Source organism: Lepidothrix coronata, unplaced genomic scaffold (genome assembly GCF_001604755.1).
Source record: "Lepidothrix coronata isolate B3197 unplaced genomic scaffold, Lepidothrix_coronata-1.0 Scaffold55, whole genome shotgun sequence".
In the NCBI taxonomy this organism is placed as follows: Eukaryota; Metazoa; Chordata; class Aves; order Passeriformes; family Pipridae; genus Lepidothrix; species Lepidothrix coronata.
The window spans coordinates 803,324-825,784 of record NW_016690235.1 but is presented as its reverse complement, the minus strand read 5'-3'; the positions used below and the strand labels follow the sequence as shown (position 1 = coordinate 825,784).

Below are 22,461 nucleotides of genomic sequence, written 5' to 3'. Positions count from 1 at the left end.
AGTAGAGAGGCAGGATCACCTGCTGGCAATACTCTTCTTAATGCACCCCAGGATACCATTGGCCTGCTTGGCCACGTGGACACACTGCTGCTTCATGGACACCTTGTTGTCCATGAGGATCCCCAGGTTCTTCTCCACAGAGCTGCTTTCCAGCAGGTTGGCCCCCAGCCTGTGCTGGTGCCTGGGGTTATTCTTCCCCAGGCAAGGACCCTTCATTTGCCTTTGTTGAATTTTAGACTGTTTTTCTCTGTCCATCTCTCCAACTTGTCAAGGTCTTTCTGAAGGGCTGCACAGCCCTCTGGGGTATTGGCCACTCCTCCGATCTTTGTGTTATCAGTGAACTTGCTGAGGAGGCATCTGTCCCTTCATCCAAGGCATTGATGGATAAGTTCAACAATACTGGGCCCAGTATTGAACACTGGGGGACACCACTACTAACCGGCCTCAAACTAGACCCCATGCCACCAATTATGACCCTCTGCGATCTGCTGTTCAGGCAGTTCTCAGTGCTCCTCACCGTCCACTCATCCAGTCCATGCTTCCAGAGTTGAATTTGTGGATACCGGAGATTTGCTTCTTTTGCCCTTGGTCTTAGTTGCCTTATGGTTTGGTTTTTTTTGTTTGTTTTTTTTTTTTTTTTTCTTTGTTTGTTTGTGGTTCTTTGGTTTATTTTATATGAAATCATTTATAAGCTCTAATAATTTTTTCTACTAAAGTTACCCTTAGATCTTATATTCACTTGGATAATTAACTTCTTTCTTGAAAACTATCTGTATGGGTTGTCTTGGACATAAATGGCAGAATTTCAGTACGGGGGAGGAGAAAGGGTGCTTAGTGGGAGATGAAAACATAGGCTGCTGTGGACACAGCTAATTTTGGACAGCTTTGAAACTGATTAAAACAGTCCATTGCATGTTAAAACCTCCATCAGGCAGACCTGTGTAGTGCTGCTGCTCATAAATCTTTAAGAAAGACTGACAGCTGTAAAGGGCAGGAGATGCGAATGGCAATATAGGGGAAGACATGAAAGAGGATAAACAGGAGGGAGAAGGATGAGATATGCTAAGAGACATGAGAAGAAAAAACAAGGGAGAACCAGAGAGAAGGGTACACTTTTGGGCAATCAGTGCCACAGGAGCTACTCCTTCAAAGGCACTGCCTCTTGTGGAGGCAGCACACTGGAGGAGGGAAACTCCTGAATGCACTCTGGGCTGCAGGTAAGATACCCATGAATGGACTTTGACCTGTCAGGCAACCCACCCTGAGGAGCTGTGGCCTGTGGATGACTCACCCGAGGAGACTGCAGCCAGTGGCAGGCCCATACTGGAGCTGACTCAGGGATTGCAAACCTGTAGTCAGTCTCTCCTGAGCAGCTACACCTGCTAGAGCAGCGTAACAGTTAAGACACAACCAGCAGTGGAGGAAAATAAGTGAGAAGCAAGGCATGGCCAGAAGAACCTTTACATGCTGACTTTTGCCTCCTATGTTGTCTTGCTGAAGGGCAGGGGAGGGACTGAATGTAAGGAACTGTGCAAAAGAGCAGTTCAGATGGAAAAGTGGAGAGGAAATGTCTCTGATTGAAGCTGAGCCTGGAGAAGGAAGGCAAAAGGTACTTCCCTGCAAGTTGTTTGTCTTTTTTTCTCAATACCCACATTGATAATTAATTGCCCATTAATTTGAGTAGAATTGCCTGAGTTGAGGCAGTTTTGCCTGCGACAGTAATTGGTGGGGAATGCAGGCAGCAGTTGGACCTGGTATGGCCTGAGTCTGGAGTATTTGTAGTCATGTGAAACCTAGGAGGAGTTGTGCTTTGTGTTAATGGGAACTTGTCTTATGAGCGTGTGTATTGTGTATGAGGAGTTAATGCAGATTGTGTGTTAGCAGGTGGAAAACTTGCCAGTTGTGAAGAGGATGGTAAGAACTGGGGTGATCCAGTTTCAGCCTCTGAGCCCCCTGGAAAAAAGTGTGCTTCCACTGGGGCTCTGGAGTTGCTGTCTCAGCAGGGCCAGAGCCAGGAGCTCTTTGACAGAGTAATGGGCTGATGGTAACAGAAGTATTTAATGTTCAGTGTGAAAAGGTGGCCCATGGCTGGAGGTGAACAGCTGGTAGCACTGAAGTGACCAAATTGCAATCTGTACTGAGTTGGCAGGCTGTTGTGGAGGAGCTGCCTCAGTTACAGTGATTTGAGGAAACAGGACCACAGCTGCCCATAGTATGACCATGCAGCTGCCCTTTGAAGTAATAAAGAAGTGCTGGGCACCTAAAGCAGCCATCCCAGGGAGCTGTCCTTGCAGTGGTTGTGGTGGTACTGGGCAACTGAAGCTGATGGGATATAGCTGATGGCTGGAGAGAGCACTGCTCTGGTGATTTTGGAGCCTGTGGCACTTGTTAGCGTTGCTCTGTGCAAGGGAGGAGGACTGTGGGGTTTTCTGATGGAATTGTACATAGAGGAATACCCTGGTCCTGCAAGGAAGGTATCTCTGTGAAAGGAATTAGCAGAATCAGGAGATCAACTCTGCTTCGAATGCTGGAACGTGTTTCTGGGGAAAGGACCCCAGATAGATGGTGATTGTTAGTGCTGAAAACTCTGTTAGTGACCTGAAAACTCTGGTGGCTGGACACTGTTACTAGTGCCCCTCATCTCATAGAGACTAGTTCTGTCCTGGATAGCAGACGCAGCACACTGCACCTGTTCCTAGACCCCTGAGGTATGAAGGAGTTTTCACTTACAGAAACTTCTTCTGATGTCAGTGGGAGGATGCAGTATTAGAATAGAAATATGTGGTACTTGTCATATACTGAAAAATACTTACATTGTACCTGTTAGAGGAAGTAAAGAGGAAAGTTGAAACTAATTAGTCTTTCTGTTTTCTCTTTATGTTCTGTATTGGTGCATTGGAAGAGCTGATCTCTACCACTGGAGTACTAAGATAGTGTTGTAACATGTCAGTGACACTGTTGTGGACTAGACAGTCATCCTTCTGTGGTTCTTCATTGGTATTTAAGATGTTCAGTTTAGCAAAACACTTAGGACATGTGCGAATTAAGTAGATAAATGGGGTTATTCAAGAAAGTAAGCTTTTTCGCCTTGAAATGCTGTCAACAGTTGTCAACCTTAAGGTCAAGACAACATTTCTTTTGCATTGGCTTGTGCTGTAATGGCTTTAAAAGTTATGGTGTTTGGATACCTAAGGTACTGTACAAGAGCTCAGTTGAGGAAGAGTGCCTGTCCTTCCATAATGCATTTGCAAAATCTGGTTCTTGCCACCGCTTTTCCCTACTGCCTTGCCTTACTTTGGATAGGTTTGAATCACAGAAACATTTAGGTTGGAAAAGCTGAGATCATTGAGTCCAGCCTTTGACTACCTTGTCAATTAAACCTTATGACAAAGTACGACGTCTAGTTGTTTCTTGAACATTTCCAGGGATGGTGACTCCACCACTTCCCTAGGCAGCCCATTCCAAATCTTGACCACCCTTTCCATGAAGAAATTCTTCATGATGTCCAGCCTGAAGCTCCCCTGGCACAGCATGAGGCCATTTCCTCTTGTCCTATTGCTAGTTACGTGGGAGAAGAGACCAACTCCCAACTGGCTACAACCTGCTTTCTGGTAGTTGTAAAGAGCAATAAGGTCTCCCCTGAACCTTCTCTTCTCTAGGCTAAACAACAGTAGCTCCTTCAGCTGCTCCTTTACAAGACTTGTGCTCCAGACCCTTCACCAGCTTCATTGTTCTTCTCTGGACATGCTGCAGCACCTGGGTGTCTTTCTTGCTGTGAGGGGCCCAAAACTGGGCACAGGATTTGAGGTGTGGCCTCACCAGTGCCGAGTACAGGGGGACAATCTCTTCCTTGGTCCTGCTGGCTACACTGTTGCTGTTACAAGCCAGGATGCCATTGGCCTCCTTGGCCACCTGGTCCCACTGCTGTCTGCAGTTCAGCCGATTGTCCAGCAGCACTGCCAGGTCCTTTTCTGCTGGGCGGCTTTCCAACCACTTTTCCCCCAGCCTGTAGTGCTGCCTGGGGTTGTTGTGACCCAAGGGCACGACCTGGCATTTTGCCTTGTTGGACCTCATACAGTTGGCCTCAGCCCATCAATCCACATCCCTCTCCAGGGCCTTCCTACTCTCCAGCAGATCAACACTCCCACCCAACTTAGTGTCATCTGTGAACTTACTGAGGATGCACTTGATCATCCTCTTGTCCAGATTGTCAACAAAGATATTAAACACATTAGGTAATGTTTGGTAACTAAAACAAATATTAGATAATGTTTAGTAACTATTTATTTGTTTTTGCTGCTTTATTTGTCTGGTCCGAAAAACTGAACTCATGTGAAGTCATGTTCTGGCTTTGAGTCTCCATTGTTCTTGTACCAGTTGTCGGTGGCAATTCTAATTATAGCACCTAATGGAAATCACTTTAAGGCAGCCGCAGTCAGTTGATGCTGAGGCTCCTCATTGTCTTGGTTCCCAGGTGTAAGTGCGAAGGGTAGTGTGTGTCAATTAATTGATAAACTGGTTTTAGACAAATTGATACTGCTGGATTTAGACAAATTATTTTAAAAAGCTTTTAGTTACCGTAGTCAATGAAGAAATAATGAATTCTGCATTTATGTGGCATTTGGGTGTAACTGGGCCTGTTGCGCCTTGTCTGCTGAGTGAAATACAAGACTTCCAGGAACATATAAATGTAATAAAACACCCAAATATAACTAAAAGTAATTAATTGCCTTAGTGTAATGTGTATGGACACAAGGAGGAAATTCAGTTTGCACAGATGCATAAAACTCAAGTTTCCTGAGGTACTTCTGCAACATTGAAGAACTTTCTAAACATGGCTTCCAAACCTAAACAAAACCCCCACATAGCCTATGTTTGACTTCTGCTTTTTTTTCTGTGCAGTCATTTGATATTTTGGTTAATAATCTATTACTGTATAGTGATTATAACACTTAATTTGTAAGAAAATAGTTTTATTTCTCTTGGCCCAGTTTCCTTGTCTGGTCAGCTGTTCGTTTGTTTGTTTTTTTAAATCTTTGACCCCCTCTTCCTGGTTAGTCTGTGATTTGTGTCCAGAATTACCATACTCTGTTCTCTGATCTCTCTGCTTCTCTTTGTCATCTCATTTTCACTTTGTTGTTTGTTGGTGAGACTGTCTCCTCCTTTGGACTGTCTTACACTTCGCAGTGTCTGGCAACAGATAGGGTAAGGTAGCTGTTAAGAGCAGCAGTAGTTACCCACTTTGCCATCACAGGGGTTGCATTTTCTCTGGTTTGTGAAAGTGCTCTGGAGGCATCTTATTACAGAGGAGAGCCAAGTAGGTTGTAGCGTAGATCTAATTTAAAAGGCAATCTTCAGAGAGCTCTCCTGTTACTATCAAGTGTTATCAGGCATAAGTGAACCAACATTTTGCTAGACTTCGGAGATAAAGCAAAGACTCATTTATGAGATTAGAGGTACCCTTCCCTCCTATTGATAATCACACACAAACAGAAAGCTGCAAAGTGATGGTATTGGAACTTCTCCAGGAGTTGTCTGGAAGATGTCTAGCACATGTGAAATGGCATGTCTGTTCTTGGGTGTGTGACTTAGTTAAATCTTTATTCAACTTGAACTACCTACACTGAAATTTTTCATACAGGTTGTCTACCTCAAGGTAAATAGTTTTTCGAGTCGCTGATGACAAGGATGACATAAAATGTTGGTGACACTAACAACAGATTGTTGTCTTTGATCTTCTATATTTGGAACACGGAATGGAGCAAACTCGTAATCTCATTAGCAGTATCTTTCTGCAAAAATTCTTAGAGGGTTAAAAGCATTACAGATCTCTGTGATGGGAGAGGGGGAAATAGATGAAATTTTTAGGCTGCAGGAGTCTGTGGGGTGTTTTGCTGCTCCTTCTTCCCCTGCCAGTGATATTAACTGCATAATATGAGGTGGTACAGTGGATGGATGAAATACATTGTCAAGAGTTGTGCCTCTTAACCTTTTGAAATACTAATGATATGTATCAAAATTATGTTACATCACACTTCTTTTTAAGCATCTTTTAGAGGGGTGATACATATGTTTCATAACAGCATTTCCAAGCAGATTTTTTTGTGCAGATTGTGCAGTGGTGAGAGAGGTGAATTCATCTATTTTTCTGAGAGTCCATGAGCCAAATTTTGTGGGTTTCTTTAGAGATAAGACAGATAAAATTTGCCAACTCAGTTTTTCTGGTTTGTATCTATCGGAAATTTAAAAAACCCCCCAAAAAAACATTGCCCTTCTGAAATGCTGTCAGACATGATGTTGAGTGTAGCAGCGTTACTTTAACTTACCATTTTCTTTCAAAGTTTGGGTTGTTGTTGTGGTGTTTAATAATTGCTTTCTTCAATATGTGATGTTTCTTACAGGAGACTTATTCAAGCTTTCCAAGGCATTTGCAGCACAAGGGCACTTACACTGTCTCATTGACAACTGTGTAGTCCAGACAATGTTTACAGCTTTTCTGTTACTGTGGCTGGGATTAATAGGGCCCAGGACTGTGTGTTCACACCTGTGTGAATTGGTGTTCGAGCGTCTTTCTTCAGCATTATGCTGTTTTGTACTCTGGAAACACTTACTGATGAGTTAATGAAATAAAAATTGGCCTGTCATACACCGAAAATAAAGAAAAAGTTTTGGCACGACTCGATAATATAGTTTCTTCTTAGCTGTTAACATAATTCTGGCAGTTAACTATTTTGGAATCTTTTAGGGAGAAAAATTGAGAAATATTTGCGTGGCAGGGATCTTTGGCGCAAACCAAGCAGTAAAGAGCAGCCGGGGATCTGTAGGAAGCATATATCTAATGTTTAGCAAATTAAGTTGTCATTTAAACTTGTGCCCTATGAAATAATTGGATCTGAGCTAGTTTAGTGTTAACAGATTTTTAAAATAAGTCAGAAAACCAAATTGAATAGTCTCACAATACAATAGTTTAAAGTTTTGTGTTTTAGAAGATCCCGTACTTAACACTGATGGGTTGATGCTGTACTAAAAGCTTGGTTTATCTGACCCAGAGTGACAGCCATCCATCCACTGGAGATGCTTTCATAAACAAAACACAAATTGTGCTGGATGCAGTTCTCTGAAGTTGCACGGTTTGTTGCAAAGAGTCTGTATCAAAAAGGGTTTCTATTTCTATGCCTTAGTGACTCCTGATTTGGTGCTCAAAGGGATAATCCAAATCCACCTCCTACTGCTACACCTTTCTAAACATTTCTGCAGTACTAATCTGCCTTTAGTGAGCATGTGGCTATGTGGTGACTCAGATCAGCAAGCTAGCTTTTTCTGTGGGATACTTCCCTGTTTGATCAGCAGCCTGATCCAATTTATGTTGTGGGTACTGACTGTTTTATAGCCACCGGTGGGCTGAGGGTGAGGGAAAGCAGAAACAGGGAATGAATTGCTGTTTTGGTGGCAAACTGCAGATAGACTACAAGGGAAAACGGTGTGTTCATTTCAATGCTTAGTGTGATCCGTAATGGATGTGTTGTAGGCAACTTGCCGTGTGTTTGTTAAGCCCACTACATTTCAGCTTGCTGAATTGTAAACTGCCTAGGATTTGGTCAGTTACAGGGTTCCCATTACTTCAAGTTTAACCACAGCCGATTGTATGGGAGCCTGTTTGTTTATCCTTTTATCGTGCAGGTGTGGGGGCAGGGAGGGGAGTAGGAGAAGACATATTCACTGGTTTTGAGTTCTGTAGTGTTGTTCTTATTCCTGAAAGATAAGGGTTTTTTTTTCTTCTGCTTAAAACTTTAAAATGTGTTTGAAAGCATCTTTAACTCCCCTGTCTCCCCCCTCTTCCCACTCCCCCTCTTTTAGAAAAACTGTATCAAGTTACAGATTACATCTACTGAACATGATTTTGTGGTAATATTTGGAAAATGCTGGTTAAAGAATTTCGGTTGTGTATTGAGATTTTATATTTGAAATGGTGACTAGCACTAGATAGAATTTGTTCTGCGTTGTATAATTTTGTTAGTCTTTGTTATTAGCAACTGATCGAACTATTACTTTCCAAAACTGAAAGAGCAAATCAGTGTTTGGTTTTCGAGAACAGTCACCTTCTGAAAAATAACAATGATCGCAATCTGGGTCCTTTCTTGATTAGCTCCTGCTCAAGACCTTTAATTTGACTTCTCCACCAAAAAAAAAAAAAAGGCGCTATTTTGGAGCTTTAAGTTTTGGGGTTTTTTTCCTAATCATTGCCCTTTCTCTCCACTACCCACTGATTTCAGTGCATTACATTCTAAGGTCCTTCTCTTTTTTTTTTTTTTTGTATGGGGGGATTATAGTACAGGAGAAAATATGTGTGAAGCATATGAGATGATTGATCTGCTGTGTACATTCAGCTGGCATGTGATGAAGCAGTACCCAGTTGCAGCATGCTTTTCAATATAAACTCCTAGTATGCAGAAGGTAGGGTTACATTTTTTGTTTTCAGTGGTTTTGCAGGCATGCACAAACTTATGACTATTTCTCTGCTGACAGACAGCCTCTACTACAAAGTGCACACCTGAATCTTACCTTCCATGTACTTCTTTCAGACTTGCCTACTTCCGTCTATCTCTGAATATTTTATCAAGGCTAAGTGACATGTTAATTGTTTTTAATTACATCAGGGTATCCTCTTAAGTTCTTTCCCGTTGTCCACACCTGTGTGTTTCTGCTTCTGCCTGTTGTTAGATCTGACAGTTGTGTAACTATTAGTTTGCTGAGTGAGTGGATTGACTTGCCCTGTGTCAGTGTGGCTGCTGAATTGGATGTAAGTAGGTGACAAGAGGGGAGGATGGGAAAGACTGCCTACCTGAAAGCACTCTGGGTGACTGATGCAGTGGTTTGATGCAGGCCAGCAGCCAAGCAAAGGTATCCTGACCTGGGACCAGCATTTTTCTATAGGCTGATGTCTTCCTTCAGTCAAGACAGGTATCAGGGTGGCATGTGTTTAGTATTACTTCGAGTCACTTGTGCATGCTGGCAGTGTTTTTTATTACTTATTAACTTGAGTCAACTGTTTCTTGAGCAAATAGGGGCAAGGAGCAAACTATAAGGGAGTGCATGCTGTGAAGGAAATCTGTGATGTAGAGTTGGTTGTGGAATAGTTTTCTGGGGCCTGACCCAAATCTGTGGTCAGCTCAGCTCTTCTGGAAGCCTACTGAAGCATGAGAAGGAAGGAGACCCAATTCCTGCTCTTCTCCCATGATCTTGGCAGCACATTCACAGCCACTTTCTTGAATGTGCTCTGGAGCTTCTTGCCTTCCCTAATGTGCCCAAACTCTAATTTGGCAGAACGCAATCTGAATTGCAAGGAAAAAAAAGCCAGGTTTAACTTTCTGTTAAGTGAATGAATTGGAGCAGGATTGTATGGGCATCAGTACCGGCATGATACCTTGTTTGGTTGATGTTGATGGTAACACAGGAGAAGGATTTTTGGGGAATCTTTGCTGCCAGTGAAACTACATGATCATCTTGCCACATCCTTTCAAACTAGCTAGGTTAAATTGATGACATGCTAACATTACATGTGCGGTAATAGTTTTGTGGTGGTTTATGTATCTCAGCTAATTTACTGTGGGATTAGACAAATATCAGCACCGATGAGAAGCACAGGATGTCCCAGAAGAGGGGAAAGGAGGGAAGAAGGAGTGCCTCGGAGCAGTAGCCTGTAGTTAAACTGGTTCAGCTACGTTATAAAGCTCCACTCAAGGGGAAAAAAGGCTGAAAACAAGATCAAGGTGTTTGTTTCTTGCTTTAGGAATAATTCTCTCCATTTACTAAGAGAGCTGTGGCCACTGCTTTTCGTTTGACCTGTGTTTCAGTTTTTGAATCTCTGAAGTCTAGAAGGTCCATAAAGAGGAGTGTAATAGACCTACTAATGCAACAGTAGTATGCCTGCATTCTTAAATCCGGGTATAAAAGTATAAGAAATAAGTACTTGATAACAGCATGTTATTCAGCCTTAGCTGTGTTTCTCTGCCTCCATGCACAATTGTCTAGTTTTGCTTCTTGGTGGGATGGACCAGAGCTATGACAATGACTGCTTCTATAGACCCCATCCCTCCCACCTTCACAGGCAGGCAAAAACCTGCACATACATATTTATTATATAAAATATAATGATATTGATATATATTATATAATGTTATATCTAATAAAAAAATCTTAGTCTAAGTTGAAAAAGCTCTCTAAGATCATTAAGTCCAACTGCTAACCTAACACTAAACCATGTCTGTAAGTGCCACATCTAAACATTTTTTAACTATCTACAGGTTTGGTGACTCTACTACTTCGTTGGGCAGCCCATTCCAATGCTTGGTAACCCTTCTGGTGAATAAATTATTCCTAATACTCAACCTAAACCTCCTTTGGCACAATTTGAGGCCATTTCCTCTTGTCTTGTCACCTGGGAGCAGAGACTGACTCCCACTTTGCTACAACCTCCTTTCTGGTAGTTGTAGAGAGCAATAAGATCTCCCCTGAGCCATCTTTTCTCCAGACTAAACACCCTCAGCTCCTTCAGCTGCTTTGCATAGGACTTACTCTCTAGACCCTTCACCAGCTTCATTGTTCTTCTCTGGACATGCTGCAGCACCTCGGTGTCTTTCTTGCTGTGAGGGGCCCAAAACTGGGCACAGGATTTGAGGTGTGGCCTCACCAGTGCCAAGTACAGGGGGGACAATCTCTTCCTTGGTCCTGCTGGCCACACTATTGCTGTTACAAGCCAGGATGCCATTGGCCTCCTTGGCCACCTGGTCCCACTGCTGTCTGCAGTACAGTTGATTGTCCAGCAGCACTGCCAGGTCCTTTTCTGCTGGGCGGCTTTCCAACCACTCTTCCCCCAGCCTGTAGTGCTGCCTGGGGTTGTTGTGACTCAAGGGTAGGACCTGGCATTTTACCTTGTTGAATCTCATACAGTTGGCCTTGACCCATCGATTCAGCCTGTCCAGATCCCTTTCCAGAGCCTTCCTGCTCTCTTAAGAGATCAACACTCCCACCCAACTTAGTGTCATATGCAAGCTGACTGAGGGTGCATTTGGTCCTGTTGTCCAGATCATCAGTATAGATATTAAAAAGAACTGGCCCCAAAAGCCATCCATTGTAGCACTTCAGTTGTGTGTCATCTCACCGTGTTCCATATTGATAACTGTCATAGTTTTCCAGCCTCACAATGGCTTCCAGCCCTTCCTGTTTGAGACCTATGCTGCGTGCGTTGTTGTAGATGAACTTCAGCTGGGCAATTAATCCTGCCACTTTTTTGGGGAGAGGTTTTCCTATGTGGAGTTTGCAGATACGTTAGTGCTTTTTAGCACTTCAGTGACTCCTGTGTCTCTGCTGCCATGTGGATCTCAATCCCCTAACTCCACTGAGATGGCAGACTGAAGGACCCAGACTTATCTCTAGAGAGTCTGGTTTTATCCCTTCCCCCTTCAAATACAATTTAAAGTTCTTTCAGTGAGCCCTGCTAACTCCTATGTAAAAATCCTTTTTCTCCTCTTTGAGACAGGTATGGTGTCATATAAACCAACCCATGATCAAGAAACTTAAAATTATGTCAGTGACACCAGTTACAGAGCCAGGTATTAATTTGCTGGGTCTTCCTTTGCCGTTTCTTCTCTCATCCTTCTTTGCAGCTGGAAGGACAGAGGAGAAACTACTTGTGCTCCTGATCTGTTAAACAGTTGTCCCAAGGACATTATTATGCATACATTATTTTACACAGAAAAGAGCTTTCTCTATATAAAAAGTGTTCTTGATTACTTAATTGTGATGATCAGATGACTGTATAGAAAGTTACTGCTTTGAGGTACTGAAACTTAGTTGGTAGTTATCTATGCTTTCTGATATGGATTTGTCTTCATACCATTACATTAATATGGTAGGATTTTAAATATGCTAATAGTAGTCTTTATGAAGCAAGGGTGCTGCTAATACTTTCATGAATTTAGGGGTTGTCTGCAAAGTTTTTGAAATCCTCTAATCTTTTTAGATTGTATTTAATACATTAACCAGTGTGATATACCAGTAGCAAATTTCTTTTTTTTTTTTTCCTGTGGATAAAGATGCCAACTTTTGAAAGTGTTTTAACTACACATATATGTGGTTAAATACATGGGGGTGTTTATAAATGTATATATATTTTTATATATATATATATACGTGTATATATATATATGTAAAGTAAGGAAGATGTATGGAGCTCATCCTTTCTACCTTTCTGTTACCAAAAGAAGCAGAATAATCTTGCAACTTCTTTCTCCTGTTCATGCTGAGACCTTGTGTTTGGTATTCCACAACAGATCAACACTCCAGAAACACCTGTGTGAGATGGTTCAGCTCACTAAAAATGCAGAAATAGAAGCAGAAAAACCAGTCCCTTTCAGAAGTAATGATCTGCTAGCTTATCTCGATGGCCTGTGAAACCACAGTCTTCAAGGAATATCATCAGTGGTTTCTGCATCTTGTTTTGCTGTCTCGCAATGTTTAACTATCTGTTACACATTTCTGATCAAGACTTACTTATCTCCCTCTAATAGGATAGTTCTTAAAGTAGCTGCTGAGAGAAGGTTGAAATGAGTGAATAAAGAGTGAGGTCTTTTCAGCTGCTTTTAGAAGGTTTGTGTCTCAGAGACCCAGCAATCTGTCTAAGGTAGCAAGGTTTTTGTTTTCTCTAGAATACCACCTAGAAGAGAGACGGAGAGGGCCTTTTTAGAAGGTCATGGACAAGGGGTGATGGCTTAAAACTGAAAGAGAGTAGTTTTAGATAAGATTTTAGGAAGAAATTCTTTACTGTGGGGGTGGTGAGATACTGGCACAGGTTGCCTGGAGAAACTGTGGATGCCCCATCCCTGGAAGTGTTCAAGGCCAGGTTGAGCAGGGCTGTGAGCCAGCTACTGTAGCAGAAGGTATCCCTACCCATGACAGGGAGTTGGAAATAGATGATGTCTAAGATCTCTTTCAACCCAAAGCATTCGATCGTAATATTCTTCTGCTCTTAATGAGGTGTGGAGAGGAAGTATAGTCTTGGCCTTTAAAAAAAAATTTACTGCTTAATCTGATACAGATTAGCAAGAATTTATCATATAGTATATTGAGCAGTGATAACTTGCTTGTCAGGATTTTGTCTTTGGAAATACTTGTTTTCCTCTGCTGAGAGGAAATCTAGGTTACAGTTGCTTCTGTGGGTTAATTATTATTGTGGTAAGGAACAGAGTTTGAGAAAATCTTGCAGATGCTTCTTCCGTGATACTGGGTGGTTGAACTACAGCTCTTGACACCATTATCCATCCTGCTGCTTTTTGTTTTTGTTTTTGGTTTTTTTTTCGTTTCCCCACCCACATATACCAGAATCAGACTGTAGAAGAAGGAATTTCAGTTTTACTATCCAGAGGCTGCAGGATGATTCATTTAATAAATGTAGGTGCAAAAGTGCTTAGATACAACCTGGCTACTTAGGTTTTCACGTGCACTATCTGAAAGTCCCTGTAAACAGTGCTCTGCCAACATGTGTTGCAGAGCTCAATGTCATTGAACCATTGTATGTTCCTTGGTGTAGTGTTTTTCCTATTGCATTAGGCAGAGGTGGGAAAAATGTATTAAGCAAGTATAATTAGTGTGTTTTTGGCTGCTTTGGGCTAATTTCAATGCAAAATAATACGTTATTGTATACATGATATACAAATGTTGAGAAAGGATTGCTTTGCTTTATGATTTTGAACTATACATACAGAAGTTATGTAGTAATGAGGACTGCTCTGATCACAACACCTGTCTGAGAGAATTAAACCACCATAAGCACAAGTTAGTGCTCGAAAATACCAACTTCATCTTACCTCTGCTTTGGAGACTTCAGTGCATGTTCTGTAGCACACAGAACTTCATTTAGAATGTACTTGCTTCAACAGTGTTGATGTTGTTTAAATTTAGTCTGTTATTTTGACTTCCATGTTAAATGTTAGCCTTAATTTCAATATTGTAACTTTTTTTTATAACAGTTGGCCTGTTTCTCTGGTGATGGTAAGGTTTTAATTGTAACTTTAATTCTATGTCAGAATATGCCGCTTCACAAATAGTCCTCTGTGTAAAATGATCTGGTTTACTGTTACTTTACCTTCTGCTACATGGAGTCTAGCAGAGCACTGCAATTACTGGCGTGGAAATTACTTACTTTAGTGTCACAACGCCACAGTGCTTTCAGAATGGCAGGCTGCCACTTCTGTGCAATGTTATGAATAGCACATGAACTCGAGTCTTACTTAAAGATAGTATGTTAGGGACAGTTTTGCCATTTGCTGTCAAGAGTGTGTGGTTCTTTGTAGCTGAATAGATTGTGATAATGCTGCATGCCTTATTTTCATGTCTTGCAAGGTTTCCCCCTCTTGCAGTCTGTAGGGTTTTGCTACTGTAATTCAATCACCTGCATAATACTCTGTGTCAGCATGATATGTCAGTAATATGATGCCTTGGAAGATTCTGTGGTTTTATAACTTAGTGCTTATTTATCACAGTCCTGCCTCAAAGTTGTCTTCACGTTTTCCTTTCTTATCTTTTCCCATTTACTCTGCCACTTCCTTCTTGTATTTCCTGCTTATCACGGCTTTTGCCTCTGTACAAAGCTACGTGCATTGCTAGAGTCTGGTTTTGGTTTTTTCCCCTTGCAGTATCTACTTTTTGATCCTCCTGGTCAAAGTTGCATTCTTGAGACTCTACTTTTTTAATGACTCTAAAGGCCTTGTTTGCAGTCATGTTTGTGAATATTACTAAGGCAATCTTTGTCTGGGGTACCTGTATGAACTGTTGCTTTTCTTACTTTGGTCTAGACCATCCCTTGGCTGTTAAATGCTCAGCATTTCCATTTACCTTTATAAAGCCCAGGCCTGGGCTCAACAGCAGTACAAGGACATAATCTGCTTTGCCTTTCTGCCTTTTTGTTGAACCCCTTGTTCATTCTCTGTAACATTATGCCCAAGATGTGCAGCTGTGAACCTGCTTAAAAGGAACATGGTGGGAGGGACTGATTAGGTACCAAATGTCACTGCCTCATTTCAGGAAAAAAAAGTTCTAGAGAACTCCTGGAATTTCTTCTTCTCCTACTGGAGCTCCTTCATAGTTCAGTAATTTCACTTGGTGAATGTTTAAGTTAAGAATTGGTATTGGGTACATGTTGCAATAAAATAGCCTTTGAATCTGATTACTATGTGTGGTAGAGAACTGTGTTGTGCAGTATGTATGCTAACTTGCAAATTTCACGTTTCAGCAAATACTTCTTCTTTAGTTACTTGTGTATATCTATTTACCTGATGGAAATTTGATTGTATACTGGCCCATCAAGCTTTCAGAATTTAATTTTGCATTCATTCATGCAGAAGTGTGGGATTAAATGTTCACATTAGTGAGTTGTGACATTATTGTGAATATATTTTGTATGTTCAATGTGACATTTAGGGATGTGAACTTGCAGTGCTGTGTTAAGAGCTGGACTCAATGATCTTAAAGTCCCTTCCAACTAAACAATTCTGATTCATTGCTGAAAAATAGTAACTGTTTTAAATTGTGTGTAAAAGTTTATCTATGTTCTGGCCCAGCCTGATGTCCAATTTCTAGAATTTTTTTATACTACAGTTGATTGATTCTTATTATTTTCTTGGATTTGTTTGTTAACGAATTGATCAGTAGAATCAGCTATTTCCTCTGTGCTTTCATCTTGCTCTAAATTTTGCATAACTTAAAGCAGGAAAAGGCACCTCACCGTTTCGCTTTTTTGCCTTATTTATAATGCATTGGGGTTTATTATTATCATCTTGTTATAATACTGTGAGTTTTAATGCTCTGGAGGAAGGCAGAAAAATCTCGTCTCTGCTGCAGTTTGAAAAAAGTAATACCCTTGCTGTTCAAAATGTGTAGTGCAAAATGCGTTAATCTGAAGTGTCTAATAGGTTGAATAAGGTTGAATTTAACCTACATGTTAAGTTAAGGTTTTTTTAGGCGTTGCCTTCAACACATCAACTGTGAGATATAAAAATAGCTTTTTTTTCAACAACTAAAACTATTTTTTTTGGCAGCAGTTTTAACTCTCAAGCTTTCTTAATTCTGACTGTATTTTGAATAGCATTTTCTAGAGTGTTTTCTTAAGTGTTGTTATATGTTCTTTCTCATTACAGGCGCCTCCACCTCAATAAGAAAGCCACAGACAAACAGCCATATAGCAAGCTTCCTGGTGTTTCACTTCTAAAGCCTTTAAAAGGTGTGGATCCTAACCTGATCAACAACTTAGAAACCTTCTTTGAACTGGATTATCCCAAAGTACGTATATTATTTAGTGTCTTTGTCCCCTTCCATGCCTCAAAAAGTCATATGAGAAGCTTGGGTGAGAACTATGCAACTTCATTATGTCTGGGATTGTTATTCCTTCTGCAGCAAATGTATAATCATATATTTTACATGATGCAAACAAAACTTATTCATTTTTAAAAAACTGTCTGCTGAGGAACATGTCCAAGGCTTAGGGATGAAACATATTCTACACTTCATTAAGATTTGCTTAGTCATTATCCCCATAGTGTGGTGTTTATAGATTGAAAGGTTTCATACTGCTATAAAAGATCATTTTAGAGGCAAGACATCCTCCTCAGTTGACTGCTTATCTATAACAGATCCTCCAAAAGAGAACTCCTAACTGATAGCCTTTTTGATGGTTCTTGCTGATGGCACATCTAATGAGGAATTGCTCAGTGATGAGGTGGTACACCTCACCAGTTGTTGGTAGGTAGGAGAGTCTCCAAGCCACTTATTGTTGGGAAGCAAATAGTTGTTAAAAGTGTGCATTGGCTGTTAAACACACTTTGAATTTGTAATATAAGTGATAAATGTGTCAGATGCTGTCCTTGCTCTAGGGAGCTTACAACTTAAAAGACAAATCTATCAATGCTTGCTGCATCATTCAGTATTTGATGTATGCTCCTGTGGGTGGGAAAAGAAATACACTTTCTACTGTGTATCTGCTGATTTCTGAAATTTGAAATTTAGTTTTAATAAAAAACTCCTCTTTTCTCAATTCTTCTCAAAACTGCATCTGACACTGCTGCTGCAGTTGTAAAAGGTTTGTGTAAGCTGTGTTTTAAGTTTCCTTTTTGTATTCTGAGTGAGAGCTTTAAACTTAAACGCTAAGTAGGCAGGGTAAAACAAACAAAAAAAAAATCCCCATCATTTGGAACTTATTAGAAGTTGGGTAGTTTTTCTGTAATGAAGCTTGGGGACCTTTTGAAAAGGTTCAGGCATGAATGTATTAATCCTTTCAACTCCACAAAGTGCGATAAAGTGTGGCCAAGCACTTTTTAAAACATACTTGAGGCATACTGTGTATGCTGTATGCCAATATTGCAAACAATGCAAAGAACCTCCAGCAATATCTTAAGCTATTTTATGACCATAATGAGCATCAAAACATTATGCAGCTGAAACATTTGACATCAAATAAAACTTAAATCAGAACTCAGAAAAACAGTTATGCTGGATCTTGCTTTTTGAGAGAGAGTCTTGATCCATAATTCTGATAATATATGGATAGGAATCTTAAAATGTTGCTGCTCTACAGATATCTAAATTCCAGATAACAGTAGTGACAATCAAATTTTTCTCAAGGAGAGTGAAAATACATGTGTGAATGCTTCAGTTTACTGGGGCACAGATTATACAGTACAAGCAAGATCCCCAAACCGTTTGCAAACACTTTCATAGTTATTGTGCAGAAGTACTTCTTTTAAGAGATTGACCACAAAAATTAGAACAACAGTATTGCCTGGTATTCAAAGTTCAGCTGTCCAGGGAGAAATTATTATGAAAATTTAAGATTAAACTTTTTCCAGTGAAGCTGAACTCAACCTGCAGCGATACCAGTTTTGTTTTGTAGTACTCCATGTGTGAAATAGCTTTGTCTTGAATAGAATCTGGTAGTGCAGTTTCTAAACTGAAGGACTTACATGTATTATTTTTATAGTGAAGAGTTCTTAGCTACTGTATGTATTGTAATTGTCACAGAAGTCTCTCTATTCATATTAGGTAAAGCTGATGATAATGTTTATGTAGATAAGCATCTTTGGATTCCTTTTGCTTTTATTATACGTTTTGTAGTTCTTTACTTTGTTACTGCATACAAAGGCCATTTACTGTGATTTTTTTTTTCTGTTTTCAAATATTGGAGTCTGAAAAGTGGTTTGGGTTTTTTTTTTATTTCTAATTGAATTTCTTGGAGAACTTGGCTATAAAATACCATTGCTACTGTGGCTTGAAGACTAATTATTTAATTACTAGGCAAAATAGTTTTATTTTACAAATTTAATTTGATGATCAATAAAGAACTAATTTCTTTAGTTATTTCTATGGTGTTCATGCTGCCAAGATTGTTGTGTTGTGATAGAAGGACGTGTCTGTTTAATGATACAGGTCTTTTACTTTTTAAATTCTGTTTTCCATGCTGATAAGATGGTAGAAATCAAACACTGCTTCCTCTTTGGCCAAACTGGCTTTGAGTTTGCATTCTGAGAGGTAGAGATGTGTTTGTCTGATAGTTTGTAGTGCTAGTGTAGTTAAAACAAGTCTTGACTCCCATTTAGTGGTTAATAATTTTAAATTTCCACAATATTCTGAATGCAGTTAGAGTAGTTGGGTGCTTTATGTATGGCAATACCATTTTTTAATTGAAAGTATGTATGTTTTAACATAATAAGAATTTAACGTTCTTTTGTATGAAATACTTCTTACTGAATAAGAATATCAGAAGTTGTCATCACAGAGCCCACAGGCAGCTTTCAAAGTTCAGGTTACTTTTTGCTCAAGTAGTTTAGGGAAAATAAAGTCCAATTAGGTGATAGAATAGTATAAAGGAGAATAAGGACTGTTTTGATCACTAGTTGGAACTCTTATTTACAGCAGCTACTGAAAGATGTGGTCCAAGAAAATTGTTTCTTGTTGTGATTGAATTTTTCAATCTTGGGCTGTAAAAATGGCTTCTAGGTATCTTGACCAGAAATTTGCATTTGCTGTATTTTATTATTTGTATTAGAGCTCTAATAGCTTCTAATAATTCAGTACTTTTAACAGGGGAAAAAAAGTCATATCAGGTTAGAAGTATTCAAGGAATTTGCTGTTAATGCAGAAACAGAAGTACCTTTGTGAAAGCATGCAGAGCAGCCTCAACGCTGAGTGATTCTTAAAACGCTATTTCTTCACATGCCCTCTGTAGCTCATGTAACAAGCATGGAGCTTGATTGCTGACACAGCTACAGTTTTCCCTTACCTCTTGTTGTTCTTTCAACCATTGCTTTGTTAATGAGGAATATACAGGTGCATATACATGTTCCTGAGCTTAGCTTTGTTATACAATTAAGTGCACATATGTACTTATACTGGTCTCTGTGGGTTGTCTCCCAACTCTATTCTGCCTGTGTATCTACAAAGTTAAGGAGTGGAAGACGTAGTTCAGAGACATGCAGTCAAAGTGTATCACAGCCTCATTCCTTTAATATTTTGAGTGATGTAATTTCATTGAATATAATATTGGATTTAAGATTCATATGTGAACAAAAATGGAAGAGGAAACAAAAATGTTACCTTGTATACCAGAGTGTGTTATTTCATTACTAATAGAAACCCTTTGATAACAGAGAAAGTCATGTTCTTCAGCAGAAGAGTTTGAGATACAGCCTGGTTTCTTTCTTCTCAAGTGCATTAAAAAATACTCATTTAGCTGTAAAACAACCTCTTTGGTTTTAATTTTATAACAGCACTCTTTATTTTTTTTTAGTTTGCTACTCTATTAAACTTTATTCATAGACCGTATGGATATTAGCTGTATGTACATAAATGTATATGTGACTGTATACATTTTTGTTTTTACTAGTATGAAGTACTACTCTGTGTACAAGATCATGATGATCCTGCTATTGATGTGTGCAAAAAGCTCCTTGGCAAATACCCAAATGTTGATGCTAGACTGTTTATAGGTAAGCAGTGCAACTTGAAGGTGGGACTCTTGTCAAATGTTAGGTACTCAAGTCAATATACAGTATTCTAAAATTAGTAGATATCTTGTTCAGCTCGTGTTTATTCTGTAGCTTAATTACCAGTTTGGGGTAAAAAGTATGTTTGTAGTCACAGTCTGTGACATCAGTCCGAGAAAACTTTAGGAAGAATGGTTTATTTAACCCCTACATTTTTTCCTTCTAATTTTAAAATAGCAGTTTAAATTCTGTCTCTGCACTGAACTAAATGTGCAGGAAGTGACTTTGAATTGTGGCTGTATTTGAGCTTGAGGTCCTGCAACAATACTTTTTCCTCTGCTTAGACTGTAGAGCTCGTTCTTTGCTTTATATTTGAATTAGTGGAGGGAGGGTATATTAGAACAAGGTAGTCGAATGTTGTTGGGTTTTTTCTCTGGTATGAAGCAAACTGGACCACGTCTGTCAGCTGGATGCAAAAGAGTGTGTCCCTCTTTATTCTGCTCCTTTTTCATTTTTCTGCTAAAACTATTGTAGAATATAAGGGTCATAATCGTAGTCTTAAGAAATAAGAGATAATAGTTACCTTACAAAATGTTGTAATAAGCTTTGTAGTTTTACTGTCCTTTTAATTACAATAATCTTTTTACCCCTCCATTTTGAGGAAACCTTTGAATATTTTTTTCCCTTTTATTTCCCCAGTTATAGTAAGATCTAAAATATAGGCATGAAGGTATACTGAAAATGTAAATCCTTTGCATAAAAATGGAATTTAAGAATCGGCAGGTAAACATTTACACTTCAGTTAGTATATCGACATAATTTCGGTACTGTGTCTGAATTCCAAAAAACCCTTTACATTATTTGTGAATGATGCTTGTATTTTTTAGGTGGCAAGAAGGTTGGCATCAACCCCAAGATTAACAACTTAATGCCTGGCTATGAAGTTGCCAAATATGATCTTATATGGATTTGTGATAGTGGAATCAGAGGTAGGTGTGTGTTGTAATGTTCTGACTCTTGAGTTGCACTTACTGTAGGCAAGCAGTTGTTGGAGACTATTTTTACTGAGAATATAAGTAGAAATTAAAGTCTGGAAAAAATATTTTTATGGTATAAAAAGGGGTTAATCTCTAATTAAAGGTGAAAATACCTTTAAAAATACTGTTCAAACTGTTTCCATTGTACTTATTGTTGATCATAGTAATTATGTTAATCACTAATATTATTTTTCTGCCACTTTATTCTTGCAAAATACTGTGCATCAGAGTACATATGCTCTTGATAGTGGTAATAAATTTAGAATTAGTGTCTCTCCACAGTAGTCTGCTAGTGACGAAATTACTCCACGAACCGTCTTTCTTTCATTTGTCATTTAGTAACGCCAGACACACTGACAGATATGGCCAATCAAATGACTGAAAAAGTAGGCTTGGTCCATGGGCTTCCCTATGTTGCAGACAGACAAGGTTTTGCTGCTACTCTTGAACAGGTGAGTAAAATGTTCTGGGGGAGGGTTTGGTGTTTCCTTTTTTTTTTCTTGCAAAACCTTGCTGACTGAAAGCTATATTGTACCTCTTGTACCTTTTGAGTGAAGAAATATTTATTTTCAGCTGCAGTCACACTGTAAACTATCTAGGATAACTTCTAAATGCTCCAAAATTCCTCTGTGGTGTTCTGAACATTGATTCAGTATTTAAGTTTACAATACAAACAATAATGATTATAGGATGAAAATTATGGATTTGATTTTAAAAATTATTAAAACCAAAGAACACTTTCCAGTGCTTAGTCAGAAAGCACAATTTTGTTGTCTGAAAAGGCACACAGAAGTGGCCATAAGTCGAAGTCCGGCTTGCACAGTATCTTATTTCCAGCAGGGTTTACAAGCAGAGTCTTTGAGGAGAGTAGAACAAAAACAAGGCTTATATCCTGTTTTCCAATAATACTGTCATAACTTTCTGCAACCTTCAGCTGAGAAACTTCCTGAGCAGGAAGCAGACTTGCATATTTACTAATCCTTAATATATTAATATTCTAGTAAGAACAGATTTCTTATACAATCATTTCCATTGTTTCTTGCAATCCATACAAATTTTGAATGTCTGTAACTTTACCAGGAAATTCAATACATCTATTACAGGATCCACAGGATTTTGTTCACTCTGACCCTTGCTCTTCTGTAGTGCTATTTCATGTCTCCTAATACTTGTGTAAGAGAGAGTGAAAAGTTGATTCTTATCCACCATCTTCATATAACTCTTTCTGTCTTATTCTCATCTCTTCTTTTTCAGTAAGTTCTCATTTGTAGAACAAAGAAGTTGAGTTTTCTTGTTTCTTTCTTGTATCTCAAGGCATGTAATTTAATCAGCTATTATTGTGAGCTGGCGTGTATTAAGGCATTTTGTCTCCAAAGCTAACTGATGGGAATCAA

At 39.3% G+C, this 22,461-nt stretch overlaps 1 protein-coding gene across 1 annotated transcript in view; it reads left to right on the top strand.

Moving 5' to 3' along the window:
* The window catches only part of UGCG (UDP-glucose ceramide glucosyltransferase), a 30,679-nt gene that overhangs the window by 1,492 nt on the left and 6,726 nt on the right, over positions 1–22,461 (top strand). Inside the window, exons 2-5 of the mRNA XM_017816471.1 lie at positions 16,194–16,335; positions 19,931–20,033; positions 20,918–21,019; positions 21,407–21,519. Coding sequence (XP_017671960.1) covers positions 16,194–16,335; positions 19,931–20,033; positions 20,918–21,019; positions 21,407–21,519 — 460 coding nt within the window. The remainder of the gene's footprint in view (positions 1–16,193; positions 16,336–19,930; positions 20,034–20,917; positions 21,020–21,406; positions 21,520–22,461) is intronic.